This window comes from Cynocephalus volans, chromosome X (genome assembly GCF_027409185.1).
Source record: "Cynocephalus volans isolate mCynVol1 chromosome X, mCynVol1.pri, whole genome shotgun sequence".
NCBI lineage: Eukaryota > Metazoa > Chordata > Mammalia > Dermoptera > Cynocephalidae > Cynocephalus > Cynocephalus volans.
This window is the reverse complement of record NC_084478.1, coordinates 53,956,432-53,982,258: the sequence shown is the minus strand read 5'-3', so window position 1 is coordinate 53,982,258 and position 25,827 is coordinate 53,956,432. Positions and strand designations below refer to the sequence as shown.

The 25,827-nt window shown below is 40.9% G+C and overlaps 1 protein-coding gene across 1 annotated transcript in view; it reads left to right on the top strand.

Moving 5' to 3' along the window:
- Window positions 1-25,827, top strand: part of SRPX (sushi repeat containing protein X-linked) — a 97,845-nt gene that overhangs the window by 35,813 nt on the left and 36,205 nt on the right. The window contains exons 2-4 of the mRNA XM_063084216.1: window positions 15,679-15,738; window positions 19,622-19,813; window positions 21,203-21,379. Coding sequence (XP_062940286.1) covers window positions 15,679-15,738; window positions 19,622-19,813; window positions 21,203-21,379 — 429 coding nt within the window. The remainder of the gene's footprint in view (window positions 1-15,678; window positions 15,739-19,621; window positions 19,814-21,202; window positions 21,380-25,827) is intronic.

The window sequence follows — 25,827 nt, the reverse complement described above, 5'->3', positions numbered from 1 at the left end:
TGCTCTAGTAGATGCCTCTATAGTGGCCCCGTCCCTGTGGCAGTTCTCTGCCTGGGCTCCCTAGGCTTTTCCATATATCCTCTGAAATCTGGGTGGAGGCTGCCATGCCTCTGTCACTCTTGCGTTCTGCTGGCCTACAGACAACATCATGTGGATGACACCAAGGTTTCTGGCTTGCCACACTTGGGGCTGCTTGAGGTAAGGCTGCTTCAGCCAAGTGGCTAGGATGCAGAGAGCAGAGTCCAGGGAGCAGAATCCAAGTTAGCACAGGGCATGGGGTGTCCCCCTGAACAATTCAGTCCTAGGCTGCTGGGCCTGCAATGGGAAAAGCAGCCTGGAAGGCTTCTGAAATGCCTTCAGGATCTTTCTCCCATTGTCTTGGCTATTAGCCACTGGCTCTCCATTAGCCATGCTAATATCTCTAACAACCAGTTTCTCTGCTTCACGTTTGGATTTCTCTCCTGAAAATGCTCTCTCATCCTCTACCACAGGACCAGGCTGCCAGTTTTCCAAATCTTTACACTCTGCTTCCCTTTTAATGATAAATTCTGGCTTTACGTCATGGCTTTGCTGCCATAACTGAGCATGGCTGTTGCAAGTAGCCATGCTGCTGTCTGAATGCTTTGCTGCTTAGAAATTCCTTCTGCCACATATTCTGGTTGCAAAATCTTAAGTTCTGCATATCTCAAAGTCCTAGGGCATGGGCACAATGCAGCACAGCTCCTTACTATGGTGTAGCAAGAGTAATCTTTTGTCCAAGTCCTAATAAGTTCCTCATTTCTATCTGAGACCTCATCAGCATGGCCTTTACTGTCCACATTTCTATCAGCATTTTGGACGCAACCATTTAACCAATCTCTAAGGAGTTCCAAACTTTCCCTCATCTTTTTGTCTACTTCTGAGTCCTCCAAACTCCTCCAACCTTTGCCTATTACCCAGTTCCAAAGCTGCTTCCACATTTTCAGATATCCGTATAGCAACATCCCACTCCTGGGTACCAACTTTCTGTATTAGTCCGTGTTTGTGTTGCTATAACAGAATACATGAGACTGGGTAATTCATAAAGAGAAGAGATTTATTTGGCTCATGATTCCGGGACAGCCTCATCTGGTGCAAGCCTCAGGCTGCTTCCACTCATGGCAGAAAGTGCAGCTGGTGGGTGCAGGATCACACAGCGAGAGGAACCAGGAGAGGAAGCAAGAGAGAGAGGGGGGAGGTGCCAGGGTCCTTTTAAACAACCAGCTCTCAAGGGAATTAGTACAGCAAGAACTCACTCACTGGCCTCCCTCCAGGGTATTAATCTATTCATTAGAGATCCACCCCCTATGACCCAAACAGCTCCCAACACTGCCACAATGGGGATCAGATTTTCTACATGAGCTTTGGGGGGACAACATATCCAAACTCTGTCAGTAACCATGTGAGGTGATGGGTATGTTAAATTAGCTTGATTGTGCTGATTATTTCACATTGTATACATATATCAAAACATCATGTTGTACATCTTAAATATATATAATTTTTGTTGATTATATCTCAGTAAAGCTGAAAAAAGTAATAATGCTGGGACAACTAGCCTAAAATGAAATTGTGCCATGCAAACTGGAGATACCCTACCACGCATACACCTATATAGATGAAACAAAAGTTGCACAAAGTAGTATTTATTTTTACTATGTACAGTGCACCCTAACTTTCAATTCTATTCTATTTCACTACAAAAATACTAGTCATGACACACTAAATTGGGTCAACAGTTTGGAACATACTACTATAGTTGATTGATAGTACATGTGAGGCGTTTTGGATGGTGGCAGAGAAGAGAAAAGAGGAGGAAATGAGAAAGTGAATGTGTGATATGTCCTATAAGGTTATTGCATCTGAATATTCTGGTGACTCTTTTCCCCCAAGAAAAAAACTGGTAATAAACAATGTTTTCAGTCTATTCCCCATGATTAGCAAAAGGTTTAGATTGATCTTTCTCGATCCCTTTGTTCTGCTTGGAACAACAGCGATCTTCCTCTGTGTACTTTCCCCCTTTTTTTACCATTGGGTTTTCATCTGTTAGTCTGCCACTGATTTAGAGAAGTAAGGCATCCAAGGAAAAGCATCTCATTTACAGTTTCTGGTTCTCTGTGTATATGTTCTGGGCCTTCGGCTTGGGGTTGAAGATGGTGCTCTGAAAAGCTAAATACTCTCCTGTTTTTCACTCCATCAAACACACACATTTACACAGAGCTCCTGGACATATCTCCTCTGTGTTGAAACTTTGCCAAGACGTAACAGAGCAGGTCTTGCCTAAAGTAAGGCATGAGGGACTCACTCCTGGGGTTCTTCAAAGCCCCCTTGCCTGACATATTAGGACATTCCTGCTAAGAAGCTCCTGCACATTTACCCATGGAGTAGAGAAAGGTTACCACTCAGCCCTCTGTCTACACAGGCTGTGGACAGGCCCTTCCTTGGGGTTTCCAGAGATGTTTGTACATTCACATGCAAGAGCTGTGAGAATACAAGAGACTCAGCAGTAATACCTTTCAGCAGTAAAATAACTTTCTGTGGGCTCCCATTTCATAAAGATTTTTAGGTCTTAAAGGCAGATAGGAGACCACAGGGATTTTTCTGCCTTAAAAGATAAACTACGGTAATATCTTGAACCTGAAAGTCACTTTTTCCCAAAGAAAGTTTTATCATTTGATCATCTGAATTCAGAATAAACTTTACAACAGTTTATTTTACTGGAGAAGATTGAGTATGTGGCTTTTCCTGTGGTATGTGGTATCAAATTGAATATGTATATATATAGGTATATAAAGATTCTTTAAATCATAAATCATACAGGATAGTTTAGACAGAGGGACTTCAAAAACACACAAAAAACTTTGGTAGCAACTGAGATTCTTGACTATGCTTAATGCTTAAAAAATTCCTTAAAAACATATCATGCCGGATATATTTGTCATATTTTTATATTTTTACCAGAAGCTTATTTATATGCACAGTAGCTCTAGGTAGTGGAGGCCTTCAATATCCTTGTATGCTCACTGAATTAAATAGAAAATGTGGTTATGAACCATCAAATTAGAAGCTTTTTAAACAAACCAAGGATAGTAGTAATTTTTTTTTAATGTAGTATTTTAAAAATATGTACATGGCAACCCTGTGAGGCATGGCTAATTGGAGTATTTGAGGTTTAGGGAGATTCAATGGCTCTCATAACTTGGTTCCCTAGAAGTAGGGCCTATGATTTGTTGAGGGAATGCTCTCAGGAAAAACCTGTAAGTGAGGAGGGGAAGCAAGAAACAGCCAAGTAAGGAGTCTGGCCTTATGTCCATCCATAGCAACCAAACATTGGCTGCCTCCAGGAAAGGGGTGGGGAGGGTGAAGTGGTTTCACCAGCTGAGGACGATTGTCTGGAGAAAGGCAATGCTGTGAGCCTTTAGCAATCAAAGCCTCACAGGAGCTGGGAGCTGGGCACACCAGTCTGGGTAAAAGGGATCTGGCTGGGGCGTAGGCAGTATCTATTGCAGTGATTGAAGAGAAGTCTATTAAACCAAGGCTGAGAAGTACATCAAAATCCTCTGACTTTAAGCCAGATGCCCTTTCTTATTCTCGTTGTCCTCTGTCCCCTCTACTTTTTCCTCCTCCTCCTTTTGTTTTTAAAGGAAATACTGTTTATCATATCATAAACTTTTATTATATTTATTTTATTATATTTATTTGTATTATATCAGAATCTTATTATATCAGGGTCTGGGCATTGCTTAGCTGGCTCAGGTCTCTCATGAGGTTGCAATCAAGTTGTTGGCTTGGCCTGCAGTTTCATCTGAAGGCTCGACCTGTGTGTGGTGTGTGTGCGTGTGTGTGTGTGTGTCTGTGTGTCTGTGTGTCTGTGTGTCTGTGAAGGGGGAGGTCTTCTAACCTTACTCATATGCTTGTTGGCAGACTTTGGTCTCTCACCATGCAGGCCTCTCCACAGGGCCCCCTCATGACTTGGCAGCTGGCTTGACTTAGGATGAATAATCTGAGACAGTGAGAGAGAATAGGCAAGATAGAAACCACAGTCTTTTTATAACTTAACCTCAGAAGAGATATGGCATCCCTTAAGCAAGTTAATAAGTTCATTCTACACTCGAAAGGGGAGTTCCACAAGGGTGTGAATGCCAGGAGACAGGGATAACTAGGGACTATCTTAGAGGCTGCATATCACAATCCACGTTCTGGTACCCAGTGATTCATCTCCTCCCACATGCAAAATACACTCACGGCCCCCCCGCGCTAAGGTCCCTAAAAATCTCATCCTATTACAGCATCAGCTCAAAATCCAGAATCTCATCTAAGTCATGTCCAGGTGGGAATAAGGCTGCTCAGATGTAGTTCCTTAACCATAACTCCTCAAATACAGTTCTGCTGTATCTGTAGACCCGCAGAACTAAAGAGACAAGTTATCTGCTCCATACGCACCTGTCCTACGGTGGTGGGATAGGCACATAATATAACTGCTATAGAGATTCTTGTTAAAAGGGGGTTAAATGGTAGGCATGGAGTCGCTGGTCCATAGAAATTCTGAGATCCGGCTGGCTACATTTTGATAGATTTTTGTTCAGGTCTCATAGTCCGAAAAGAATTCTCTATGGCTCTCTACTCTTACTCTGCCCTCTGGACTCTTGATTCCACCCTCTCAGTAATCTTTCCTTTTTCGTGAAAGGTAGGACCTATTCACAGCTAAGCAACCCTGTGAGTCTGCTTCCTCACAGTAGAATTCTGGGGGTTCAAAGGCCTCTCCTTGGGCTGGCTGGTTAGCTCAGTTGGTTAGAACACAGTCTTATAACACCAAGGTCATGGGTTTTGATCTCCATACTGGCCAGCCATCCTCCCCCATCCTCCCCCCAAAAGGCCTCTCCTCATTCTGTAATGTCTCTGTCCACCTCAGTCAAGCTGGTGATATTTTTGCATATATAACTCTTAAGAACTTTGTGCATCTCCTATGAATCTTCTTGGAGTTCACTCCAGTAGAAAAAAGCCACACCCACAAATCTCGTAAACATAAACTCTTGTTTAATTGAGAGGATTTGAGGCACACCCTTACTCTCTTTGAAGGGCCTTTTGTGTGTCTGAAGGTATTCGGAAGCATCACCTTGATTTAACAAAGCATTCTAGAGCCATATCCTTGGCTTCATCTTTAGATCATGTTTTCCTGGCAGGGCCCTGGATTTGATCTTTATTCAGAAGCTATTCAAATGTCCTTTTCACTTTACTGTAGCTGCAGTGTAACCCAGCTGGCAAATCATTTGTTAGTACTAAATCATCTGGCTCCCACAAATAAATACCTTATGGCTTCTAGTAGTACAAAATGCCTTTTTCTAAACATCCAAATCTCTGCTGTATTGTCACAGTTAAAATTTATACTGAAGCTGGACTGATTAGGATAAAGCCATCCCAGCATATGAGCATAAGGACACATGATTTATGTGTCATAGGAAACTTAAGGCAGATTTTTCTCTTTTCCTCCAGCATTTATTGACTACCAGTTCTGAATTACATGCTGAGTATACAAAGTAAATTAGGCATGGTTTCCACCCACAGAACAATTTATAGACATGATTTATCCCATAGAATATTTTTTAAAAAATTAGGTCTAGGCCTATGCTGTCCAGAATGGTAGCTACTTGCCATATTTGGCTATTTAAACATAAATTTAAATTTATTAAAATTCAGCAAAACAAAAACATATATCTCTCCAGTCGTACTAGCCACATTTCAAGTGCTTAAAAACCACATGTGGCTAGTGACTCCCCTATTGGGCAATACAGATATAGAACATTTCTACCATTGCAGAAAGTTCCATTGGACAGCACTAATCTAAAAGAAACCAGTATGACCTAATAAAGGTAAGAATTTATCCTCATTTTAAATTTATTTGTCTCTCCTCTCCTGTACTAAAAAGAGACAAATATCAAGGGGATACTATATACTTCTTTAGTAAATATTCTAACATGCTTCATAATAAAGAAATATTTAAATCTACTGAAAGCTAGCAACTTTTTACCCAGGAAAGTATATTCATGTACCAAAAGGCATGTCCAGTTACAAGGGGTTGATGGACCCTCTGAAGCTCTTCCATTGATTCTGTAATAGGTACTCAGGTTAAGAATCTCTTCTCTGCTGCAAAGTGAATTTTATTTTCCCATTGACTTTCAGCATAAAAATGGTGATTCAATTTACTATTAAATATGTTGGTTTCTGATAATATTAAAATTATATTTAGAAAATGATGGTGGGGAAAACAAAATTTTCTGACAAAATATAAAGAATACAGAACTGTCTTTAAAATAACTAAAAAAAAATCCAACCCCTTGAGCTAAAAATATAACACAGATCCATCAAATTTGCCAGTTTGAATCATGTATCACAATAAAGAAATATATAGTTTTAGAAAATTGGCTAAGTCTTTCATTAGTCTCAAATCTTTCTCCCCTCCCCACCTTACAATGTGAAAACTTATGGGTTGATGAAAGGACCACTCTGTAGCCTTTCAAAAATCTAGATTCCTGATGTAATTCCAATTCATATAATAGATATTACTTAAGAGTAACTTTGGTTCTTCAATGATCTTATGTAACTGGAAATTTAGAATGTAAGGGTGGGATTCAGTTGGCCAGGAAGAACATTCTTTGAACTTTGGGGAAAAAAGAGTGGCTGTATCTTTGAAAATCTGTTGAATTAAAGAAAGTTTCTGCAAAAATAGCAGAATTATAAATGGAATTGGCTCCAGGTATGACTGAGGGACAGAATCCTACATGGCTCTGAGTTTCTGATTTCTGAGCCAATGTAAAATTTGTATTTGTGTGAAAGAAGCACTGAAGCATTCTTTCCAAAGAGTGGTAATCGGAACCATATGTGGACTGATTAATGGTTGTGTCATAATAAAACCTCAATTAACAGAACTCTAAAGGGATGGTCTTTTGTAAATAAAGAGTTTACTAGGAAAACTCCCCCCCCCTCCACTCTATTTTTCTTCTTTCTTTCCTTTTTATTTTAACCCTATGGACAAATCTTTCCTCAGTATGTGTGGATCTCCTTTGCTGCTTTAGTAAGTACAATCTACTGAATATAAGTGAGTTAGTCTTTGATCTTATTGTATCTATCAGGATGTCCATTTTGTAAACTTGTCATCACATTTTAATAGAAGTTGATGTATGAGTTGAGGCTGAATATAAACTGAACATTTTCTGGGAGTGGCAGCTAATACCCATTTTTTATCTTCTTTATATCACCTATCAATAATCGGCAGGAAAGTTTCCATTCATTTGTATATCAGTTTAGAGGCATTCAGCTGCAAGTAACAAACAATGCTACTCACAGTGGCTTAAACTGAAAGGATATTTATTGCTGACCTAACAATAAGTATGGAGGTAAAATGTCTAAGGTTAATTTAGTAGTCTGATGTGGTCATCAAAGACCCCAGGTTCTTTTTGTCCACCCATTTTACCATCTTCAACTGAAAATATTTAGTCCTGAGACATCTTGCCTCATGGCTACAAAATGGCTGCTGTAGCTTCAAGCATTTATCTTTACACAATAGTCTCCAAATCAGGAAGGAAGAAAAGAAGGAAAAGAGTCTTTTCTTTGTGTAGTTCTCTCTTTTATCAGGCAGAAAATCTTTCCCATAAGCTTCCTCCCCCAAAGCAGACTTCTGTTTACTTGTCATTGTTCGAACTAGGTTACAGGGAGTTATAAATGGGAAGAGGTGGGAAGGTGAAGTAAGGGTTTTCTCCTGCAGGCACAGGGGGAGGCTTGTCATGGGATCAGCAGAGGGACTGAGTCAGATGTCAGGGTCCCATGATGGACTGGGTGCTTTGGCATCATGGAGTCTGCAGCTGGTGGACTGGACAACTTCAAACACTTCATGTTATTTCATGGTTGGAGTCCTTATCTCCTAGGGAGATCTCAAAGACAGTAACCTCAGTCAAGCATCACTGGAACTTAAAAATACCTGACTCAGACCTCTAACTAATGTGGATGCAATTTTCCTTTAAGCAAGAAGGTGAGTTAATAATCGGCTAGGGAGCTTTGCCTTTCTCTTGGAACTCCCTTGTTTGCAGTTGATTAGGGATGTAAGAAAGACAAGAAAACTTAGTTTCAATTCTTAATTGTAGGTGCACAACATATAAAGTCAATCAACGTAAGAAGGTGTAATGGGAGACAAACAAATACGTTTTCGAGAAGGATCTTTTGGGGGCATGATTTTGTCTCCAGACAGTTTCAGCCATACAGTCAGTTTCTCATTTCCTCTGCTAACTTCAGGAATTGATGATTATCATTTCCCAAGTTAATGTCTAACTGAAATTTTCTGCTTGGTCCTGGTTACCCCAAAGATGGCCATTCTCTGGCTAAGGTCCCTTTCAGTTACACCTTGGACAAGGAGTTTAAGATCTTTGAGACTTGATTTCCCTATTTGTAAATCTAAGATAATAATATCAACATGGCAGGGCTGTTGTGTGGATTAAATGAGATAATTCATGGAAATTTCCTAGCATAGTACATATCATAGACTCAGTATGTGTTATTTCCCTTCCCATGCTCAGAAATTAGCTTGCACTTTACTGAGAAGATAGATCAATTAGGAAAAAGGGTAAAAAAAAACTCTATTAGTTTTTTTTCTCCTTACTTTTACACATCCACATAAAAGCCCCATCTCCCATCTTCAAAAGGCGTGTGTGTCCTATATTAGTGTAGTGTCCAGTTACTAAGAGAAAACTACTAAAACCATATACTCATTTATTAATTGATTTGCTTAAGTATCTGTCAAGGTTTAATATAGAAAACAGAATCCCCTCTAGGTATTTTAGGCAAAAAGGGACTTAATGCTGGAAATAGGGGCTAGAGTGATGGAAGTCAGGAAGATTGCACTAAAAATCCAGTGGCACCACAGCTTCAATCTAGATGTTAGAAACTCCCCTGTCATTTAGAGGTTAGGAAACTGTTGCTGCCATGGCTCCCTCCATTGCCAATGTCACATCCTCCTTACCCCACAAAGCTGGTGAGGGGACAGTGAACATGGCATGCCACTGCTGCCAACACACATCTGTTGAAGCCCACTTCCTGCATATACAACTGTAGAAAAGTAGAATTTCTTTCCTTTGCAAGTCTCTAAAAAGTAAACCCATCCATAACCTAGGGATAAGAGTCTAGGAACTATACTTTTCAACTGTCCAGCCCCGACACAGAAAAGCAGGGATACAGAAAATGCAGGAAATGTGTGCAAATGGACAATATTTAGCATAACTCATTTATTCATACATATTTACACATATGATAACTTATTCCACAAAGAATCCATGGTACAAAGTTACCCACTATATTTGTTTAAAACACTTCCTTGTAGTTTCCTATTCTAAGCTCTGACCAACTGGTCATATGACTTGAACACCTACAAAGATATATAAGGGTACTTCAGAAAGTTTGTGGATAGATTCATATTATTTTTTAATTATTTTTCCACGAACATTTTGAAGCACCCTTGTACATGACAAAATGTCTTCCTTCAAGGATGTGGAAGCCTAGTCCAGCTAGGGGATTGGACATAGGCACCCGGAAATGATAACTATTGACAGCAGGCAGTCAGTACTACATACTCGTGGACAGTGATGCTACTGCATTCGGGAGATGAGGTTGCTGGGGAACTGGGGCTCCCTCAGCGTTCATAGGCAGGCTGAGAATTCAGAATCTCGGCTTGTTGGTCACTTCGTTTCATTGTAGAAAAGGTCGATCCTGAAAACCCTCTTTGACCATGAGACATACACTTCCAGGGTTGCCCAAGGCAGCTGCCACTTCCGTGCTGGGTATCTTTACCCAGAATATGTGCCAATGGTTGGCTTCGTCAAGCGTGGCCCAGGATCTCTAGTGTGGGGAACGACAGGCTCTAAGGGGAGGAATAGCCTATTCTAGGTACCTTGAGATTTGTGCTTTTAGAGCTATTTGCTCCAAGTGCATTACTGTTGCTCTGGAGCCTCAGAGCCACTTAAACATATTACATTTCTAGTAAAATTAATTTTTAAATAGATGACAATTTAAACAATTAACATACATATATACCACCTGTAATCTTTTTTGGAGGTTTCCTGCCTATCAGCTCTAACGAATGACAATGGCTATTTATCACCTCAGGGGCATGGTGCCGGAGGTTGTATGAGTACAACCTGGGTCTAATTTCCCTAGTGCCAATTTAGTGAAACAGTAAGTTCTGTAGAGGTTCAGAGGAGGGATGAGTTCCAGACTTCTAAGACTTTGTGCTCTCCATTTCTGGGAAATTTAGTATAGAGTGTTTTAAAAAATAAACTTTTAGAATAGTTTTAGATTTACAGAAAGATAAAGAAAATAGTACAGAGAGTTCCCATACATCCCACATTTAGTTTCCTTTATTATTAACATCTTTCATTAGTGTGGTACATTTGTCACAATATACCAATACTGATGCATTAGTATTAACTAGAGTCCATACTTTATTCATATTTCCTTTTTCTGTTGCAGGATTGCTTTCAGAATACCACAGTACATCAGTCATTATGTCTCCTTAGGTTCCTCTTGGCTGTGACAGTTTCTCAGACTTCCCTTGTTTTTGAGGACCTTGACAGTTCTGGGTAGTACTAGTCATGTATTTTGTAAAAAGCCCCTCTACTGGGATTTGTATGACATTTTGCTTATGATTAGACCAGGGTTATGGGCTTGGGGCAGGAAGACCACAGAGGTGAAGTGCCACTCTCATCAGATCATATCATGGGCACACACTGTCAACATGACATCACTGTTGACGTTGACCTTGATCACCTGGCTGAGGTTGTGTTTAAGTTTCTCCACTGTAAAGCTACTTTTTCCCCCTTTTCCATATAGTAGTCTTTGGAAGGAAGTCTCTGTGCAGCCCACGCTTAAGGAATGGGGGATTATGCTCCACCTCCTTAAAGGTAGAGTATCTATATCTACATAAATTATTTAGTATTCTTCTGTGTGGGAGATTTATCTATGCTCTTCTATTTATTTGCTTATTTATTCAATTATTTATTTACATCTGTATGGATTCATGAACATTTATTTTATGTTTTGGGTTATAACCCAATACTATTTCATTTATTTGTTGCTCAAATTATTTCAGTTTGGCCACTGGGAGCTCTTTTAGTTGGCTGCTGTGTCCCTTTGACATGCCCCTGTCATTGTGTGTGTATATATGTATGTACGTATATAGTAGATCTTTACTTTCTGAAACTATAAGATCCTCCAGGCTCATCTTATATAATTCCTACCCCAGTCCTGTAATCAGCCATTTCCCCCAAGGAGCTTATTTTCTTTTAGTAGAGAATGGTACTTAGAAGTTAGGATCGGAGTGCTAGGAGGACTCATTGTGCTGTTGCTTCTCCCAGACCCTCTCAGTGAACAAGCATATTTATATGCACACATTTTCATTCATATTTATTTTTATATCTATCTCTTTATATCTATTGAAAATCACGAGTTCACACTGATACCTCCAATTCTGATCCAACACCACAGAGTTTATTCTAGCTTGCTTTCTTTTCATATTTGTACCTCCCTTCTCCAACAGTAAGAAACCTAGCTCCCATTATTCTTAACTTATTTACTTATTTGATGATCCCCCCTGTATGTAACCAATCTCTTATCTCCTCCATTATTTCCTCCCCCATGAGGATGCTCTTCTCACTCCCACTCAGCTTCTGATACCCCATGCCAGGCTCCCACTTACTCATGTGGAAGCCCTCCTTACCTCGTCTGTGACTACCCTGCCAGGCTGTCCTCCCTGTGAATTTCCTCTTTGCTCCTATTTTCTTTCTGTGCCCTGCTTGGGCACTGACATTCCGCTCTGGCTTACAATGCCTCCCTGCCTTTCCTGGTGCAAATACCAACCTTGCTCTATCCCACCTAAAGCCTTTAGAACTGAGTTGTTCAAGAGGAGAAGGTTAGGAAAGGGTAAGTGGATTCCCTTGCTTTCTTAAAGATTACATTACATGTATTTGTACTCACATGTCCAAACAATTTATTGTTTATTGTTAGACATTTTTGAACTTTATAAAAAGGGGGTCATATATATAGTATATAATCTTTGAGGATTTATTATGTTCACAATACTATTTTAGTTCTATTTGTACATATTGTTGCTTTTGCAAATGAGCTTTGTCATATTTTTCAATCTTTATTAATGCATTGTTGAGTTTTTTGGATTAGGCCTAGTTCTTTTCTCATTGAACATTTTATAATAATCATTCTTCTGTTTCAATAAAACTCTTCAAAATGAGCATTATTATGTTATATGAATGGATGATAATATGATTAACCATATCCTATTTTTGGGTATTTAAGTTGATTCCTATCTTTTGCAATTCCGAATTATTCTGTATTCAACCTCTATATGAGTAAATCCTTGCTCACGTTTTAAATTATTTTTTAGAAGAATGAAATTCTGCCATTTGCAGCAACACGGATGAGCATGGAGAAAATTGTTAAGTGTAATAAGCCAGACACAGAAAGAGAAACACCACATGTCCTCACTCATAAGTGGGAGCTGAGGAAGAAGGAAGGAAGGAAGGAAGGAAAGATAGACCATAATAATACATTGAACTTTCAGGAGAGAACAAATCTATGGTTACTAGAGTTGGGAAAGGGGGAGGGAGAGGGAGGTTAGGGAGAAATTAGACAAGGGGCGCAAAGAATAATTACAATTTGTAATAACGAACATGCTAATAATATTGATTTGATCATCACATATTGTACACAAATAATGATAGTCAACACCATACCCCCAAAATATGTATAATCAATTACACTTCAATAAAATAAAGTAAAATAAATAAAACCGACATTATTCCTAAAAAAATAATTAATTAATTAAAATCTTTTTTAGGCTAGAGACTCAAGGGGATAACTGGGTTAAAGGTCTGTACATTTTAAGGTTTTTGACGTATAACCACAAGTTGTTTTATAGAAAGGGTCTATTAATTCACATTCCCTTGAATGATACCTAAGAGTGCTTGCTTTATCATGCTTTCAACAGCAGCAAGCATTCTAATTTTATTTTAAATTTGATAACATGATAGGCTTATAAAACAATGTTTCAATGCTTTTCTTTTACATTTTCTTAGTTTTGAGTTTGAACATTTTTTTTCACTGTTTTATTCCATTTGGGTTTTGATCTCTTTTCTTATTTGTTCATTGGGAATTTTTTCCTTTTAAATTTTAACAAGCTTTAAAGGTTGGGGATCAGGAAAAGTGTCATGGAAATGACACTTGAGAGAAGGATTTTAATGAGCAGAGGTGAAAGGAAAGGGCATTCTGAGGGAAGAGCATGGTGAAATGGCTCAGCAACTGAAGTCATGGAGTGTTTGGAAAGCAAGTCTGGCTGGATTGGGGCCAGATAAAGTGTGCCTTAAATGTGATATGGAGGCCTTTGGATTTAACTCTGTAGACATGGGGAAACATGACAGGGGTTTATACAGGTGAGTGACCTGATTTTTTGTTTTAAAAACTAACTCCCAAGGTATTTGGCGTATATCTTGTTTTGGGGTGGAGGTGTTGGGAGTGTGAATGAGACCAGTGGTGAGAGACTGGGTAGGAGGCTATTTCAAAGATCCTATCACAACTATTGACCTGAACTAGGACATTGGGGATGAATTTGAGAACTATTTCCGGGGTAGATTTAAGAGATTTGGAATATAAGTAGAATGAGGTAGATGAGGAACATAGAAGAATAAAAGGCTGAAATTTTCCATGTGGCAGATTAGCTAGAAGGTGATATTATTTGCTGACATAAGAAACACAGGGGGATGCACAGATTTGGTGGTGAGAAAAGGATCTGGCTTTGAACAGGTTGAGTGTGAGTTTGGAGATATTCAGAAAACAGTTGAAACTTCTACTCTGGCTTTTAGGTGAAAGTCAAAGTCTAGACATAATGGATTTGTCATCAGTACATGGGGGATAGTTTGAGTCAAGTACATGAGCGAGATGGCCCAGGAAAATGTCTGAAGACATGTAAAGGACCAAGACTGGACTCCTGAGAAACACTTATCTCCAAATGTCAGGCTGATGAAGAAGCACTGTCCAGAGAGTCTGTTCAGAAAGGAGGAAGAGAATCATTTGGAAGCCAGTACATAATGGATAGGTGATCATTTATACTAAATGCTGTGAACAAATAACTAGGATAACAACTCAGGGGAAAGTGTGTGTGTGTTCTGTGTGTGTGTGTGTGTGTGTGTGTGTGTGTGTGTGTGTGAGAGAGAGAGAGAGAGAGAGAGAGAGAGAGAGAGAGAGAGAGAGAGAGAGAGAGAGAGAGAGAGATTGCAGCTCATGTGTCTGGTTGTTTTTAATTCAGATGATTGAAGATTCACATGCAGTTATATTATTTCCTTAGGATAGAGTCCCAGAAGTGGAATGATTGGATTAAAGGGTTTGAGTGTCAGTTTTTGATTCATGTTGCTAGGTTGCTTTTCTGGTTTTCATGTTCATTTTTTTATATGAAATAATGAATAGTTTGTAATTTTGTATAGGTCTGGGTGGCCAGAGACCAGGTGAGGAAATCTGCAACAAAGCAGAACACAGAACTGGGCTTCTCTATTTGAGGGGTCTTCTTCAAATGGACATGGTCCAGCAGTCATCGCCTCCCCACCTTCAGTTTCTACACTCTTCACATCTCATCCAGAATACAAGTGGAACAGGGACCATTGCTCGTTAGCTCATCCTGCATGGGGAATTGAATAACTACATAGTAGAGATGTCCTTGTCTGTTACGGTCGCAGGTACCTGTAGATAAATGGGTGACCAAGACGGTGCTAACTAAAGGGTCAGTAATCAGACCATGAAGTCTAGAGGGAAGTTTCTAGAGGGACGTTTTCTGAATTTAAGATTACTGTTTTGAAGTTTGGGATCTGCTACCACCTCAAAGATCCACCACTCCCTGCAATTCAGTATTTAATATTCTAGAAATGATTCAACTCTAACTTCCAAAAGAGTTAAACTTGAAAATAATACACAGACTTTCTCTCTGTGGCTGTGGTTTTATGAGTTACAGGACTCACTAAGAAATTTTGCTTTAGGCATGTCTTGGTTAGAGGTTCTCAATAAACATCAAGATCATCTATTTCAGCCCTCATTTCCTACAAATATACCAAAGCAGCTTTGTATTTCTTTCGTCATTATGATAAGACATTTAATTTACCTGCTTAAACTCCACCCAAATTCATTTCACAAGATGGACTGATTTTCAGGTACTATAAACACCCAGTTAGTTCTACTGTGTTTTCTTTGACTGCTGGAGCAACTGTGGGCTGTGTCTGAGTCACACACATTTTACTGCGTCCCCCCTGGCTTGAGATTCATATACATTGGCGTCTTATCAGAGTGAAGCTGACTCTCTCTCTATTCCAGAATTTCAGTTGGCATGTAGTTTGAGCCAAAACAGTTTGAGGCTCATTTTCATTCTCTCTGGCAACCTCAGCCCAGCCAGGTTCACTCTGAGAGGTCCCATGTCCCTTCATGAATGGCCACAGAAGCTTTTGCTCTTGGCTCTCTGTGTTCTAATAGCACCTCTTGCATGGACTGTGCCAAAGCAACGCTTTGAAATACGCCTCCATACCATGTGGCTTTTCTTGCTGCAGTTTCTGTTCTTTTTTATTGTAGGATCGGGAGACTCACCGCTAGAAGATGATGAAGTCGGGTCTTTACACACTAGATATAAAGGTGAATGCTTTGCTTATGTGCTAATGAGGACCTGCTGATGCCAGGAGAACTTTCCTTTTTGCCCTGCGGAGCAGACTGTAATAAAGTGACCAGACAACACATTTAAGTTCTAATTACCTGTCCAGCAAAAGATATTTTAAAATAAATACGACTACACATATGCTCCCATTAAATAAAAAGAAAAAAAAAACCCCGAAAAATAAAAGAAAGAAAACCAAAAGCATTTGGAAATCTCTGAAGTGCTGTCCTTCAGCATTCCAATGGTCATTTTATTCTAATGTTTCTTTACTATCCTCACTTCTGCAAAGGCAGGTGCTAGCTGATGAAAGTGAAAATCAAGTCATGAGTTCTGCCTGATTCGTACATTACAGCCAGAATCGTCCAGAGTAAACCACCCAAGGTCAAATCTGGACCCGATGCTGCTAATGTACTGAGATGAATGGGGAATGAGAAAACTTGATTTTCATAAGCTCATTTCATCATTCTCTTTCTGAGCCCAGCATGGCTCCTGAAATGATAAGTAAAGTGTGTTTCTCAAATGAAACTTAATGATAAAGAACTTCATCTCTACACATATCCAGCAATCCACCCCCCAGCAGGTATAAAAAGCCTAATCAAGAACCTTCTATGCAGGCTCAGGTAAGTATGTCCACAAATATTTCTACTAGTGAAACACTTCTTGAAGCTTAGGGTGCCCTGGAAAACAAACAAACAAACAAAAAACGAAGGTAAATTTAGATGCTTTCTCTCTGACTCTAGTTCCTCTGATAGTGGAGGAGTAATTTGAAGAAAATTGGTTAACAAAGTTCCATTGTAGCATTTTGCCCAGAAACTTTGTCCACATTCTGGCAAGAGGACACTGCTCTGCTCTGTTCTGATATATCTGAGCTATAGAAGAATCAGGGTAGTACTGGTCAGCCTTTGGCTGGACAGCATCCCTGGTTTTTTCCACACAAGTGAACAATCTTCTAATATAATGACTGGTGCCTGGTGCCTATGTCCAGATGGTTTCCCACCATATACCACATTTGCTGGTGACCTCTGAATGCAAATGCTTATCACTAACTATAGTTCCTATCTTCATAGCCTCAGGAATTAACCAATCAAGCAAAGCACAAATTTGTTAATCAGATGTTTGGAGTAAGGAAATGTTCTGATTTGTTAAACTTCCTAAGTAATTGAGGGTTTAAAAAATTTCTTTGAGCCCCTTGTTGAAAAATCTTCCTAAAACACATGCATGCACAGGTGACCCTTTACGTCTACAGTAGGGGTTGTCTAGTGTCTGCGGGTCATTGTGCCCAGTGTCCCTTCTCACCTCACAGCATTGCCAGTGTGGAAGGTAGACCAAATAGCCACAATATGTGCCTGCCCTGTTTAAGAATAAATCCTTCTTAGGAAAATTGTTTCCATTGTTAGTTAAATTGCTTACCTATGAGGGGGTCTTCAAACAGTTCCTAGAAAGATTTGTATTAATTTCCAATTCTATTTTTCCATGAACTTTTAAGGTACCCTCATATAATAATCATTTCATTATGTACATGTGTAGCAAAACATCGTGTTGTACACCTTAAATTTATACAGTGATTTTTAAAAAGTTTTTTTTAGTTTCAAAAGTTAGAGGCAAACCATTATTAACTGATGATTTAGCTCTAGATTCTCAGGCCCCTTCAGGGTGTCTGGCACAGAGTATATATACAATAACTGTTTTTGAGTTAAAGTAAACAAAGAAAATAGAGTGAAATTTAACCAACATTTATTATGTTATCAGTATATGGCAAGCATCGCTTTTGATTCTTTTCCTTGGAATACAAATATGTATTCACACTAATTGAGGGAAGGGGAAAGGTGTGGAGAGAGATGTCAGTATTGTCTCCTGTTTACAGATGAAGGAACCAAGGATTATAGAAGGTAGGTGACTTGCCCAGAGTCACATTGCTAGCAAATGTTACACTTGGGTCTGAACAGGTGTTTGGGCTTACATCCAGAACTTGTTAGTGGCTCCTCATTAGTCTGCTACCCCAGGAACTCCAGTTAGCTGGAATGCTTACCACATTGGCCCAAGGGGATGTACAAGCTTTCCTGAATAATTAATTTAGATTTCTCCTTAGTAAACCCTGTCTTAACTAAAGCAGCACAACAGCTTCCTTTTTCTTAACCTCTGTGTTAAACATTTTGTTAATTCACTTTAATTCATGGTGCTTATGTGCACTTTAAATTCAAGTCACTCACTGACATTTTAATTACTGTCACTGCGGAGCTGTTAAACTGTGAAAATATCTTCCTGAAGATATTTGTCTTGGAAAGTAATCCAAAAGAAATTCCTTTTGCAAATAAGCAAAGACAAGATTTTTTCTCACATGTTGACAACAGCACAGTTTTTGGATGTGTGGCCAGCACTGCTAGGAGAATTTAAAGACTCAGAATATGGAAGCCAAATCTAATCACGTGTTGCACTGAAACATGTGAATGTGTGATATATGTACATGCAGGTCATAGATGCATATATTGTAAATATAAGTAGTACATACAGACTGCATGTATAAATACTTAAAGGAAAGAAATGTTCAAGGAAGGTCTGTAGGTCTTGTGTGAGCTCCTGCAAGTGTATATCGATGTGGTCCTCGGGACATCACGTTTACTCAGAAAGTCCAGGGAATATTACTTGAATCCTGAGTTGAGGACCCACTTGCATTTGTCTGCAAAATATATGATGAAAGTACTAGCTAAAGAGGATGTGAGAGCACAAAAGTATAAAAGCTCCAAACCTGGACAGAACTGTTGGTTTTCATGGCTGAGATGCAGTCAAAAGCACATCCTGGGGAAGTGAAGCAGGGTCTGTCCTCCTTTCAGGCCACACGATGGCGGACTTGCACCACTCACTGGCAGCTCAGGTGCTGGTGTGGAGTAATGAGCCCGGCAGCTGCAGGGAAGTGGTTCTTGTTCATGGCATTGAGAGCCTGGCAGGCTTGAGGGTGCTCCTTACTGGTCCCCATCGAATGTGGGAAATTGGTGCAGTGGCCACTATGGGAACTTCCCCACCGAAGAGCTAGTCTTGCCCTTATATATTTTATGGATCTCAGAGAGCACCTTCCTTATGCACAGGGAAGAGCTTCTGATTTATTTGTGTCATCCTAGTGTGCTATGGGCAACCATGAGACCAAAATCAATACACCCTGCAACTTTGCCATCTGGGGAGAATGTCACTCTGTTATCTAAAGAGACCTAATTGGTGGCATCTGAAAAGGGGGGACTGATTCCCTATCGGAGGTAGTTGTTCTGTGACTTTAAGCCAAAATTATATCCTGTTGCAAAAACCTGGAAATTGTAGCTTCGTTCAAATTAGTTAACAATAGTATTATGACTTTTTACAGAGAATAAGCATATGGCTCAGAAGAAATCCAAATTGACCAATTGTTGACACCCCCCCACCCCCCAACTATGTATGGATGGCTGATGGCTGGGGTTAGGGTTCACAATGATATCAACTGCCCTCAAGAGATTTATGTATCTAGTTAAAGGAAATACTAAAAAGAACAAGCATTTATTGAACATTTAGTATGTGTTAGGCTCTGTGCTAGGTGCTCGATATGCATTTTTTATTTATTCTTTATAACAGCCCTATAACATAAGTGTTTACTCACAGAGGTTAGGTAACTTGTCCAAGATCACACAGCTAGTTATAGGGGATTCATATTTACATATGTTTGACACCAAGTCCCATGATCACAAACTCCCTACCCAGAGACACTTAAGAGAACATGGGGTACTATTTGGAGGTCCAAAATTTGGAAGGTAGCCAGCCTGGGGCTGCGTGAGTGAGGGGACACATTTTCTGAAGATATCACTCCCTACTTCTCCCGTCCTTTGTTTCTGCTACCTGTAGATACTCCATGGTGCTCTCCCATCAAGGTCAAGTACGGGGATGTGTACTGTAGAGCCCCTCAAGGAGGATACTACAAAACAGCCCTGGGAACCAGGTGCGACATTCGCTGTCGGAAGGGCTACGAGCTCCAGGGCTCTTCCCAGCTTATCTGCCAGTCAAACAAACGGTGGTCTGACAAGGTCATCTGCAAACGTGAGTAGCCCAGCCTTGTGTTGGGTCCTCAAGGACAATCAGGGCCAAAGTTCTTTTGCTCTGGGATCAGAACTTTTCACTGAACATTGATGAGAAAGACTCTCCTTGTGAGCAGAAGCCAGTGGGTTTTTAAGATATGGTAGAAGCGAGATGGCTCTTTTCAGAGAAGAGGGTGTGATCAACTGTTTGGGAAAATGGGAGAGAAGAGATTTGTTTAGCAGATAGGTTATGTTTATTCAGTAAGTGCTAGATCCTGAAAAGGTGTTAGAAACAGATAAGACACACCAGGCTCTGACGCAGAAGCCCTGAGATAAGTACAAGAATGGTTCTAAGTCAGGGACTCATGGTAGCAGATTAAAGAAGTATTCTCTTAAAGAGTGGGGCTTAGGGAGGCAGGAAAGGGTCACTGAAGAAGTGATGCTCATTCCGGGAAAGGGAGTGTGCCCCGGTGTAGAGGAGGAGAAGGGCATTTTAAGGGCTGACTGTTAGCTTCATGATGGGTCATACCTCATCTGGAAAACTGCAAGGGGTTCAGCGTTGTCGCAGCACATTGTAGATGCCCTTGTTCAAAACAGCCACGACTTATTGAGCATTTCACACACATTCAATTTTTGCAACACCACTATCAGTATAGGCATCATTTCTTTACCCTTATCGTTGGGGAAACTGTTTCAGGGCTGCATCCATGTGATCCAGACTATGCAACCGAGTGACTGTAGGGGACACTGTTGGTGCTTCACCCAGATCTCCCTGTTACCCTTTCACCAGTTCTGTGTCCATCTCCCAGCTTCCAAGCACTTTGAATCTTCGATCTTCTTTGGAGGAAGAAGAAACTTTGGTCCTTCAGAAGACTGCTCTCTTTTCTTACAAGGGAAAGCATTTCCCATAGGCAGCCTGTAGCTGCTCAATGACTGACTGGAAAATGATTATGAAAGCCCAGCCTCCTTGCCTGGAGGCAGAACAGCTCTAAGCTGTCACCAGTGCTCCAGAGCTCCCCTATGGGATCAGGCTAAGGCCGACTTGACCTGAGATGACACCTTGCTTTGCTTCCTCCTCATCCCTGTCCTGCTTCTTCCACCCCTTCACAGGTCTCCCCTGGGAGCACTTTTGTACTAAACCACTTGCATACAAATTCTTATCTCAGAACCTGCTTCTCAGGAACCCAACCTAAGATGGTCGTTTAGCTGGGATGCCAACTCGAGCCAGGCTGACAAGAAACTTTGTGTCCCTTCTATGTGACATACAACCACCTGTTTCTGTAATTTCATCTGTTATATGTAAATTAACTTTTAAATAAAGCATTTACCCTATGCTCTCAGAATTTCTGGACTCCAAAACTGTATGGATGAAAACTAAGATATGCTGAATATTTGATTTTCTCTTTTTCAGAAAAGCGATGTCCTACCCTTGCCATGCCAGCAAATGGAGGGTTTAAGTGTGTAGATGGTGCCTATTTTAACTCCCGGTGTGAGTACTATTGCTCACCAGGATACACATTGAAAGGGGAGAGGACAGTTACATGTATGGACAACAAGGCCTGGAGCGGCCGACCAGCCTCCTGTGTGGGTAAGAAAATGCCCTGGGGAGGCACATGCTTTGGGAGGAGGAGGGGTGTTCGTATGGTGGATTTAAAAGGCAGCGTCAATATCCTGCCTGTAAAGCGTTAAGCACCCAGCTTTGCTGCCAGTGGCTCTCTTCATCCCCGGCCCTCGGGCTCAGCCCTAGACCTAACCTCAGTCTCTATCTTAGAGCTGACTTCAAAGCCGATGGCTTCCATATGACTTTTGTCTCTTTCTTGGCTTGCTATCGAGGCAGCTACAGGCTGGCAGAGGTGCGGCACACTCCTGCCACTTTAGTTCAGGGGTCTGTCCTGTAGCATTGAGCAGAGTTATTGATATTTGCAGGGGCAGTCCTGCAGAGAGCATCAGTGTGCCTTTCAGCCAACAGATGTAGTTCCCTTGTCGTTGACTCTGGTGGTCAGCAAGCACTCAGTTCGCTTGCTGTAGGAGATTTGTATATTTTTTCTTACTCTGGGTTTGTTGGGCAGTGGATGGTTCTCACAGTGTGGTGCTGGGACCAGCAGCAGTAGCATCCCCTGGGAACTGTTTAGAAATGCAAATTCTTGGCCCCACCACCACCTGCTGAATCAGAAACTGGGGGGTGGAGCCCAGCACTTTGCACTTTAATGAGCCCTCCGGGATTCTGAAGCACTCAAGCGGAGAGCCACTGACCTAGGGCACTGTTTCTCAAACTTTATTGTGCATAGGAATCATCCGGGGACACTGGTCAAAATGCAGATTCTAACTCAGCAGGTCTGGGGTGGGTCCTGGTACTCTAGACCATGCTCTTAGGGCAAGTTTTCTGAACCTTGGCCCAGTGGACATTTGGGGCCAGATAATTCTTTGTTGTAGTGTCCTGTCCTTTGCACCGTAGGATGTTTAACGTCATTATTAGCTTTTACCACTGGGTGCCAGTAATACACCCTCCCCACCCCATCCCCGTCCTCCTGTTGTAACCACCAAAACTGTCTGCAGACATTGTCAAATAACCCTGGGGTCGGGGAAAGGAGAAAAATCAGTCCCCCTTTGAGAACCACAGGTCTAGGGGTAGTGGATCTCCACCCTTGCTACTTATTAGGGTCACCTGGGTATCTTTTTGAACCTAACTTAGAGATTCTGATTCAGTTAGCCTAGGTTGGGGCAGCTGGAGGAGGCCGGTGGTGTTTTAAAAGCTTCCCAGGTGGTTTTCATCTGCAGCTAAGATCCAGGACCATTGTCTGAGAGCAGAGCTTCTCAAAGTTTGGTCCCACTGCCTCCCACCCCCAGCATCATCTGAGAACTTGTTAGTGATGCAAATTCCTAGGCCCCCCCCTCTGACCTACAGGATTAGAAACTCTGGGGTGGGCCCGAGCAGTCTGCATTTTCAAACTCTCCAGGGGTTTTTGATGCATGATAAGATTTTACAACCTGCCTTAGAAGGTCAAATTTGAGAAGAACTTCAGTTCCTTTATAGTGAAATTATTCCCCATGAACCAGCAGCATCAGCACCAGGAAGAAGCTTGTTAGAAATGCAGAGTCTGGCAAATCAAAATTTGCATTTTAAGAAGACCCCTAAGGGATTGGTATGCCCTTTAAACATTGAGGCACACTGCTTTAGGGCAGTGGTTTTGAACACTGGCTGCCATTTGTATCTGAATTTCTGGGCACTGTTATTTTTTTTGAAGCTCCTTCAAGTGTTTGAGAACCACTGTCCCATGAAATCATTTATTCATAAACTGTTAAAGTTGCCAGGACCTGCCCCTTAGAGAAGATTCTAGTCCAGTCCTCCATTCTACATATGAGGCCTGGCATCTGGCCAGAGGAGCCTGGATCCTGCCATGCTTGGATCTGCCCATCCATAGAGAACTGTTTAGCTCAGTTTGCTAGTGTGCTTAACCCCCAGGGACCCCTTCCTGACTGCTCAGTGTCTTGGGCAGTTACATCATGAGTAAGACTGAAATCTGATGCTGCCCTCTGGGAGGCTGAAGTGAGACCTTGGTCCCAGGAGTGTCTTCCTTGGCAGCATCAGCTATTTTCATTCTGAAATTATGTGGTAAATGAGCTATAGCCAAGGGACCAGACTGAAGATGTATCAGAGTCATAGCCTGGACCATACCTTGTGCCCATTTGACAAGAGCAATAGGTCCACATAAATACTCAGCTCACTGACTCAGATTTATTCTGGGCTTCTCTTTTACTGGTATTTAAATGGGTGTTTGTATTGGTTAGTAGTCAGGAAAACAGAAACCATTCTAGGTATTTCAAACGGAGGGGAATTTAACAAAGGGAATTGGTTACAAAAGTATCAGAAGAGCTGCAGGAGCAAAAGAGGAAAAACCAGAGATTAGTTACAGCAAGAAACCACTACCAACCAGGGACTGAAGGAACAAAAGTGAGATGATAGAGCTGGCCAGTGAGCTCAGTTAGAGCATAGTGTTGATAACACCAAGGTCAAGGGTTTGGATCCCCGTATTGGCCAGCCACCAAAAATTTTTTTAAAAAAAATGTGGGATGACAGTGTTACCCAAAAGGTCACATGTCATCCTGATGCTGCTATTTCTATAACTGACATGATTACTAATAAGAGGGAAATCAGGAGCACCAGGAAACTTGCATTGAAGCTTCTTCCAGAAGCACAGAAGCTTCTGCCTCCTTCCCAGCCTCTAATTTCATGAGAGTGCCTCCCATTGGCAAATCTATCTGGCACCTAGCTGTCAAAGGAATCATGAAAACATAATTTTGAGACTTTCAGTCCATTCACTAAAGGGGAGATTATAGACAAATCGAGTATCGATAGAATATTTGGCGCGGTAACCTTTTTCCGAGGTTTTAGACTTCTTCCCCTGAATCTGGTAGTGCTCATTGGGGGAAAGACTGCAGAGCAGTCCTGGTCAAGCGGTGCAGGAAGAATGGTGCTGAGGGTGTGAACTCTGGACATGCTCTATTTGAAAAACTTGGCATAAGGTGATGTTCAGGTCAGGAGGGCTTCAGAGATGTTGCTTTCAGTATCTCTCCTGTGATTTGGTATGTGCAAGTTAGCTCTTCAAAACAAACAGACAAACAAACAAAAAAAAGAGTGTCTACTCCTTCCTATAGGAAGGGAGAGAAGTGATGGTGGGAGGAGAGTAGAAGCTCAAAACTTTCTGCTAAGCAAGCTTTGGCAGAGTTCCACAGGGATCGTACTGTTCAGATTTCCAGATTGTGTGCAGTGATGGAAAGAAAATGCTGATTGTTCTCAAAAAGCAACAAGCATGTCTAAAGCTGGACCAGATGGGCCTGGAACCTTCTCAGAGTGAGAGAGGAGGAACCAAAAAATAAGCCCCAATTTCAGGGTATTTATCTCACACTTTGCCAGGGCAAGGTTCAGGAATATTTGGAGGAAGGGGTATTACGCATGCAATTAAATGGGAGTGCAAAAAGGGGGACAGTGAGCTACAAGAGAGCTTAGCACTCCCAGCACAAAGAGAGAAAAAGACAAGCAGGCAAGTCTTTCTTTGATTTTAGTAATGGACAAGCTCGAGTTTGTCCCCAGTGAATTTTACTCCAGAGGTGTCATTTACTCTTTTGGCTTTAAATATATTAAATTAATTTAATAAATGTGTTTGTGTGTTGGTGGGGCTAGGGAGTCCTTGAGCATAACTCAGAGCCTCAGCCTATTTTAGGAGCTGACACATGGTGGCTGAGTGGTTCCCAGATTTCCACACAACCTTGAATAGTGCATCTTGGCCAGAGCTGTGCTGAGTGCTGAGAAAGTCATTCCAGTTCACTGCCAGACCTGGAGGGAAGAGAGAAGGCTGAGCTTACTTTTGACTCTGAAGTGGTCAGTTCTGTGGTCTGGTTAATTTGAAAGCACCATGAGTTAAAATTAATTCTCTTATGCAGACCACACTCTGGCAGTGGACTCAAATTCGTGATTATTTCAGAAACAGATTTAGATACAAATAAGTCAATGTAGGAGAAAAAAACATACTGCAAATTGCAGGGGGGTGAAGTATTTAAAGAACCTCAACCTCCATTAATATATAAAAAATAAACTTTAGAATGTAACTACTGTTTTTTGGGGGGGATATTTTTTCTTTCCATTTTTAGTTATTTTTGGTTATATTAGCATTTGGATAGAACAGCGGACTGTTGGAATTACAACAAGTCCTCATTTAGAGACCAAACTTTGAGTAGACACATGATCTCTCCTTTAGACCAATACTTTTTCGTAGGCCAAAAAAGGAAGAAAAATAATTAAGGATAGTTTAAAAACCATGGATAATGAAAACCCAGGAAATGTCTTTTGACATGCAGAGAGTAGCCATTTAATTCTTTAACAAAGGACAATGTACTAACCAACATAGTTTTTGGTATTGCTATCTTATTTTATATTTTCTACAGAGTAGAATAGATGGGAGATTTATTAATACAAAAGAAATTCTGGAATAAAAAATCTCTGAGACTTAAGATATGCGAATTGGTGGCACACATTTC